Raw genomic sequence first — 7,730 nt, forward strand, 5'->3', positions numbered from 1 at the left:
GATATGAAGCCTCTTGCCTGAGGCGATTGATTGCCTTGGCGAGTGAGGACGGCCAGAGGCCGGGAGACACAGACCAGTGGAGCTAGCCAAGTTGATCTTTTTCCCACCCACATGTATTACCTGACTTAAATCTAAACAGAACCTCTCTTGTAGGGTATGGTCGTGGTTCTATTTCACAGATGGATATAACCTGAATCTCCTTTCTCTTTCTCTGTCTTTCTCTCTTTTTCTTTCTCTTTCTTCCTCCCTCTTTCTTTTTCTCTTTCTCTTACTCTTTTTCTTTCTTTTTTTCTTTTTTTTTTTTTGGGGGGGGTGGTTCAAGACAGGGTTTCCCTGTGTAGCCCTGGCTGTCCTGGAACTCACTTGGTAGACCAGACTGGCCTTGAACTCAGAAATTCACCTGCCTCTGCCTCCCAAGTGCTGGGATTAAAGGCATGTGCCACCACCGCCCAGCTTCTTACTCTCTTTCCTTCTCTCTCCTTTCTCTTTCATTCTCTTTCTTTCTCTTTTCCTTCTCTCCTTTTTCTTTCTCTCTTTCCTTCTCCCTCTTTCTCTCTTTCCTTCTCTTCCTCTCTCTCTCTCTCTCTTCTTTCTCTCTTTCTGAGGGTTGAACCTAGGGCCTTGAGAGTACTAGGCAAGTGATGTTCTATTAAGCTACACTTCCAGGTTTCTCCCCATCTGCCTTTTAAATTGACTTTGAGATAAGATCTTGCTAAGTTGCCCAGACTGGCCTTGAACTTGTGTCTCTCCTCCTGTAAGTAGCTAGGACTGCAGCCATGCGCTATAGCACCTGACAGGAGCCACCTGTCTTGACTGGTACACATCTGCTCACTTTGTAATTAACTCATAACCAAACACCAATATATGCTTGCAAATTATTTTATTATATGCTTTACAAAGCCACGAGATGGCCCAGTAAGACTCAGGCTCAGGTGTGGGTGTCCCCAATACCAGGGCCCTGTTCCAGATAATTCAATACTCACTTTGGGGCAGCAGACAAGAGGAAAAGGATGGGTCTCACAGAGCCCCTCAGAGGGATGCTATCTCCAGGGGCTAGCCCAGCCATGAGAAAGGTTTCCAGAGGAAGCCTGGAGGAAGGAAGACCAATGAGCCTGCTCTGTTTGCTAGCGTGTGAGGAATCTAAACAGTACAGCAGGGTCTAGGGGCAAGCAGGCTGAAAGGTTAGGAGATGAACGTCCAGAGAAGGTCTCCCAGAATAAGGTCATGGCTATCCCATCACAGGGCATACAGCAGGGGTGGACGCTGAGAGGTCTCTATCTGGACCAGGAGTGAGGTCCTTCCAGAAGAGTATCTTTGTTCTCAGGATGCAAGTGTGTAGCCCCAGGGCCCCCAGGTACCTCCTGAGAGCCGGTCCTGTTCCAGCTCCTGGTGCTGGTTCAGCCATAAGCCCCTACTGAATCCTGACACTGGTAGGCTCTCTGACCTGTGCTCCACAGGTGTGACCTAGTTCACCTTTGCCTATGATTGGCACTTCATGATGAAGGCATGTACTAGGTGACATGCAGTGGTCTGTCACCAACTTTTAACACCTTTGCAAACACTGTTATTCCCACTTACAGATGAAGCCACTCAGGCACAGAAAATACTGGCACATAATATGCTCATAATCCCATAGCATAGTAGGGGACGGGAAATTAAAGGTATTAGTCCAGGATCCAAAGCCTGTGCCGGTCGGTCTAGCTTCCATAGTCTACAGAAATCAGGGCTGGGTCCCAATGCTGCCCCCTAGTGCCAGTCAAGAAAAGAGCACCTGCAGGTTGTCTCTCCCCGCCACCTCAAGTCATCTTCTGGGGCTCCCCTTTCCTTCACAGGGTAGGCAACAGGGCCTGAACCCCTTGAAGTGGATGGGGTAGGCAGCAGGATCTGGCCTCTCACCCAGGCAGGCCCAGCAATAGCAATGACAGATCCAAACCACCGAGGTAGCTGGCCCAGAAAAGGCAAACACTAATTACAGAGCCAATAAGCATGGCTGCTGAGCCGTTACCTGGTGCCAGCCTGCTTCCCTCTCCCAGGGGGCCTGTGACACTTCTCAGGCAGGGAGGGGCAAGGGGCAGGGAGGAGTAGCTGTGGGCAGGAGGCTACAGAGGAGGAGGAGGAGGAGCAGGCTTGCCGATAGCAGGGACAGCATGGGCAATGTAAGTGGGCCCCTCACTCTGACCTGCTCCCAGCAGGAGGGGCAGGCCTGCACACAGAGGCCCAGCTGGCGGGAGGGAGGATGAAGGACTTGGCAGCTGCCACATCCTATCTAGGGCCCAGCCTTTCCCTCCAGCACCATCAGGAGGTGCACTGGTCTTGGGTAGGCAGCTGGCAGGTCAAGCAAGTTAGGTTGCAGCCAGGCATTGGAAGTTGAGTATATCCTTCCTCTTCCTGCAGTAGCAGCCCTTGGGGTCCTTTGCCCACAGATGCATAGGAACCATGGCCTTCTGCCCTCTGATTAGAGGGGAGAGGCAGGTGCAGGGCTGTATCCTTTTGGGGTACAGGCCAAACCCCCCTTCCCAAGTGTCCACTTTCCTCAGCATGGGGAGAGCCAGGTGGGCATTTCCCTGAGGCCTGAAGTGTAACTGGGAGGATCTGTTCTTGACTCCTGTTCTAAGAAGAAGCAGAAATGGTGCAGAAATCAGGAAGTGGCTCAGCAGGTTGCTCAGGGAGGACTCAGAGATAGGAGCCCCGGTCTGGAGGTTATCCCCATAGGACCCTGGAGCCCAAAACTTCCTTCCTTTTCCCTCAGAGCTTGGAGCACCGAGTCCTGTCCCGGGATCCATCCATGGACCTGGAGACAAAGCAACCCGACTCGGGCATGTCCTCGCCCAACACCACCATGTCGGTCCAGCCACTGAACTTTGACCTTGGCTCGCCCACCAGCACCCTCTCCAACTACGACTCCTGCTCCTCCAGCCATTCCAGCACCAAGGGTCAGCGCTCAACTCGAGGTGAGTGGATGGTAGGAAGAGGAGGAAGAGCAGAGAGACAAGTCAAAGCCGGGGCCTGTCTGTCTGTCTGTCTGTACCAATGTCTTGTCTAATCCAATAAGCTTCCTGTCACAAAGCCTGCACGTGCCCAGCACATGACTCAGGGACCTCGGTTCTAAGCTACCCAACTCAAAGGTGCACATGTGGACAGGCGTGCAGAGTATACACGTAAGCGGTCGCAAGCACATGTACACACTTACGCAGGTAGTATGCATACATACACCTATATTGTGCACAAACAGAAGCCTTCCGTTTCCCTATTGCAAACATGGACACCCACACCCAAAGTCACCCAGTCCAACACAGACACATGTAAATACAGAGTTAAAGACACACATAACAAAAGCCGGCACGCAGAGCCAGGCATGTGAGTACACACTGACCACACCCTGAACACAAGTCCAACCACTTGCAGTGTCCGCTTCCCACCACCAGAGGGCCCGCGGAGCTGCCTGAGTGTAGCCATCCCGACTGCGGGCCCTGCCTGGCCCCTGCCAGGTGGTCTTCCTCCACAGGACCCTGGAAGCCAAAACTTTGTAAAGTGTCCCCTTGAAACCTGAGAGTGTCATCCTCCAGCCTACTGGGGAGGCCACAGCAAGACATACCATGCAGTGGCTCCAGTTTGGCCGCTGGATAAGCTGTTTGCGGTTGAGACAGCTTGGATCTCGGGTGCATTCAGCAAACTTAAACATTCTGTTTGTTCTTCTGCCTCACCCTTCTGCCCCCGCAGGAGTTCCAGGTGCAAGAGCTGCAGACTTACAGAGTTACATGGACATGCTGAACCCAGAGCCGAGCTTGCCTCGGGGCAAGTTAGGGAAGCCGCCACCGCCACTGCCACCTCCACCACCACCACCAAGCTTCCCTCCGCCGCCGCCGCCACCACCCCCAGGCACGCAGCCGCCCCCACCTCCACCAGGCTACCCAGCTCCCGATCCCCCCGTGGGTCTGCATTTGGATAACATTTACATGCAGACCAAAAACAAGCTTCGCCACGTGGAGGTGGATTCGCTCAAGAAGGAGGTAGGTTAGAAAACTCGCACTGTTGGCTAACAATAGGGCTGGGCTGACTGGGGATTGGGCTGGTGGGGAACTGGCCTGGTTGACTTGTGGTCATAAATGGGGCTTCCTGGGCCCAGGGTAAGTTTGAGAACTGAAGGTCCTAGCAAGGTCCATGAGAGCTCAGGGCTGACCATTGGAGATGGTGTAGGGACAAGGTCACCATTATAGTCAACTCTAAGGAGTTGAGGTTGAAGGAACTCAGATCCAGATAGTCAAGGCGTCTGAGGAGCTGTGGCATGTCCTACACAGAGTGTCAGGGCTATCGTGGAGTTAGCAGAAAAGGCATGCAGATGTTGCGAATACTTGCAGTGCAGGACTCAGGTAGAGAAAAGCACCCCACGAAGGATACTTGAGCCAGGTCGTGGTGGCACACGCCCTTAATCTGGGGAGGTAGAGGCAAAGCCAGCTTGCTCTACAGAATGAGTTCCAGGACAGCCAGGGCTACACAGAGGAGAGACCCTCTCCAAAACCAAACAAAACAAAGTAACAAAAGGAAAGGAAAGTGGTACCTGAGGTGTCTTCCTCAGGTGAAGCATTCTGGGAGTTTGACTTGCTAGGACAGTGGTGAAGACATTGAGCACTAGTTGGTTCTGCTATCTATTAGCCCCCTAGCTAGGGGGCTAGAAGCTGAGGTTGGCTCCTCCTTTCCCCTGGATATAAAAGGTTTTCTCCAATGCTAACACTCCTCCCACTCCATAACCCCTGGGTGGGTGGAGGAGCTTGCGTGTAAAAAGGAAACCCTTTGGAAGGGGTGGATTGATGTGAGGGACTACAACATCTGAGGCCTTTGGATTTTTGGCTAAAGCTGGGGAGCAGAGGAGGGTCAGATGCAATAGCAGGGAGACCCAAAGCAAGACTCGTCAGAGGGAGAGGTAAGGGGACAACCCAGGACCACAGGTGGCCAGGTGTAGGGTGGCAAACCCATAAAGTCTTGCCAGAGGCCAGACCTTGCAATTCTCTCCCCAGCCCAAGGCATGCCACCCCAAGGTGGAGCTGAGCCATCAGTTTGCACAGGTGAGCCAGGTCACAAGGCCAAAGGGGCGGAGGCGGTATGGGAGGGACAGCCTTCACAGGGACTCCACACCACCCTTTTACTGCCCTTCCGTGCACCAAACTCTGCCAGATTTTTTCCCCCAATCTGGAGGAGAGAAAGAAAGCCGGATCGAAATTGTAGGATCGGTAAAGACCATCCCTGCTTTCGAAGCCTATGGGGTTTGCCCCAAATCCTTCCCACTCCCCACCACTAGGCCCGAGTGCCAGGCCTTCCCCATGCCCCTCTGTGGTGTGTTCGTGCAGAAGTGCAGGCGCTAATAGGCTCCACAAAGGGCCCTTTGTGTGTAGTTGCGTCCCTTGCCCCCTCAGGCGTGGGTGACTAAACTGTCAGTTAGAACTGGGTTGAGGGGTGTACACCTCTGTGGCTCTAGTGGGTGCCGAGGGGGCTGGCTGACCCAGAAAACAAATCCGGCGTGTTGTGTTTCCTGTCACGTGAACCTTGTCCCGTGGGGACGGAGGGTCTGAGGCCACAGTAGAGAGGCACGAGCGTAGGTCTGGGTAAGGGGACAGCCCCCACCTGGTCATTTGGTCTTTGGCCACAACCCCTCTTCTCCCTCGCCCAGTGCAGGCCTTAGCGGGGAGCAACGGAGCGAGAAGTGGTTTTGTCACCCGAGCCCACCCGGCCACACTTGAAACTTGAGGCCTGGGCCCGGGTGTGGTGTCGTTTACATGGATAGCAGTGGGTTCCAGAAGCGGGAGGGAAAGGCCAGGGCGCGACCTGGATGGAGGGGTGGGTGGACAAAAATGAGCAGTTTCACTGTCCGAGGTCAGGCCCTCTTGCGGTCCGGGCAAAGGAGTGAGGGCGGGGAGGATAAAGGCAGGGTACTCCGGACTAGTGGGAAAAGAAGTGCAGGGGGCGGAGCCGCCCCTGGCGGGTGGCAGCGCGGTGGGGCTCCGTGACACCCCTGCCTGCTTGGGGGTTGAGCCTGGGATTGGCGGACCCTGGGTGATGTCAGGCCGGCTGAGCTCATAGGCGGGCAGCGTGCGGGCCGGGCTGTAACCTGAGAGGAAGGATCAGGTAACGCAGGTGTCGGGTCCGTGCCGCCCCCGCCGCCAGGTGCACAGCGGGGGCCACCGGAACAGCCGCAGGTAGGAGCTGCCCCAGGCTGTGGGCCCCAAGAGCAAGCAGAAGCGTCCCTGGGTACCTGCTCTAGACAGGGACCCCTCCAGGCCGCGACCCCCGCCAGAAAGGCTTCTAGGAGCCTCGTGCGCTCACGCGCGGCTTGGGGAGCAGCTAGTAGGGTGCAGCCGAGCCCTCGGGGCGGGCTAAGTGGGAGCTGTTCCAGCGCAGGCTCCCCCTGGCGTCCAGGCTGGGCCACCCCGCCCTTGGGTCCGCCCCTTCTGGCCTCAGTAGGGCCCCCTGTGCCCTTGGCCCTAACCCAGACCCCTCCCTGTGAGCCGGCCCTTTTTGCCAAGGTCCCTTCGCCCCCTGCCCCATCTTGCACGGAAAACTGGGGGGCCCAGGGACGCGGCCAGCTGCGCCCCCCGACGGCCGCTGGCCGCGAGCCCCCCCCAGGCAAAGAGCAGGGAGGGAGGCGCGAAGGACACCCGGGCCGAGAGCATCATCCACCACTGTCTTCCCTCAGCCGAGCTCCGGCGACGGCCACTCGGGGTTACACGGGCAGGACTCGGGGCTGCTCAGGCAGGATTCGGAGCTGCCGTTCAGGCAGGACGCGGAGCCGCGCAGGCACAACACCGGACTGCGCAGGCAGGACTCCGACCGCAAACAGCGCTCGTTCAGTAAACAGCCCAGCACGGGGGACTACTACCACCAGCTGGGCCGCAGCCCGGGGGAGCCGCTGGCCGGACGCCCGGGCATGGCCCACAGCGAGGAGGTGCGTGTCCACCAGCCCGCACCCGCGGGCTGCGCGGGATCGAGCCCTGTCTCAAGCTCCTCACTCTCCGGCCCCTCTGCTCCCCCGCAGGCGGCGCTACTCCCCGGGAACCACGTGCATAACGGCTGCTCAGCGGACTCCAGAGCGTCCAGGGAGCTGCCGCCCCCGCCGCCGCCGCCGCCGCTGCCTGAGGCCCTGAGTTCGCCGCCACCCGCCCCACCCCTGCCCATCGAGGGCGCGGGTGCAGCCTGCGGGCAGCGTCGTTCCTCGTCTTCTACTAGCAGTGAGTAGGGGCGGGATGCGGGGTGGGGGCGGCGGCGCCAGCGTAAAGGGGGAGGGAAACCAGAGACCGCCCCCTCCCCAGCTGCGACGCTCCTGGTCCTTCTTCCTTCTTCTGGGCTCTTTTTTTTTTTCCAGACCATACCCTGTTGTTGATAAGGGGTAGAAAGTTTTGAGTTGCTTCAGTCCCACGACAGGACTGGGCTGAGCGTGGCTTTTGGCGAGGCACTTGTCTTCTCTAGGCCTTCTCTTTTTTAGCTAGGGCGAGCCTCCCGCCTCTGGTGGCTGATGTTTCTGATTGCTCCTTTCTTCCTGTGCCCTGCATCTTTAGTCTACTTTCTAACCTCTAACTCCTGATCCTTCGAGCTAAGCACACCCCCTGAGCTTTTCTCAGCCTTGACAGGACTCTTACTGGTCAGCTGTGCTTGGCAGAGTAAGACCAAGTCCCAGCAACCCATCAGGCTTTCGTGTGTGTGTGTGTGTGTGTGTGTGTGTGTGTGTGTGTGTGTGTGTG

General features: G+C 56.9%; 1 protein-coding gene across 7 annotated transcripts in view; it reads left to right on the forward strand.

Annotated features, from left to right (window-relative positions):
• Positions 1–7,730, forward strand: part of Espn (espin) — a 31,692-nt gene that overhangs the window by 14,106 nt on the left and 9,856 nt on the right. For 2 of the 7 annotated variants that reach the window (XM_028757894.1, XM_028757895.1), the window contains exons 6-11: positions 2,750–2,939; positions 3,590–3,610; positions 3,730–4,010; positions 6,689–6,714; positions 6,790–6,937; positions 7,028–7,220. In XM_028757894.1, coding sequence (XP_028613727.1) covers positions 2,750–2,939; positions 3,590–3,610; positions 3,730–4,010; positions 6,689–6,714; positions 6,790–6,937; positions 7,028–7,220 — 859 coding nt within the window. Of the gene's footprint in view, positions 1–2,147; positions 2,157–2,749; positions 2,952–3,589; positions 3,611–3,720; positions 4,011–5,021; positions 5,064–6,688; positions 7,221–7,730 lie in introns of those variants that run through there. The other 5 variants (XM_028757896.1, XM_028757897.1, XM_028757891.1 and 2 more) reach the window with 4 other exon arrangements.

The sequence above is a fragment of the Grammomys surdaster genome, unplaced genomic scaffold, assembly GCF_004785775.1.
Source record: "Grammomys surdaster isolate TR1022 unplaced genomic scaffold, NIH_TR_1.0 126185, whole genome shotgun sequence".
In the NCBI taxonomy this organism is placed as follows: Eukaryota; Metazoa; Chordata; class Mammalia; order Rodentia; family Muridae; genus Grammomys; species Grammomys surdaster.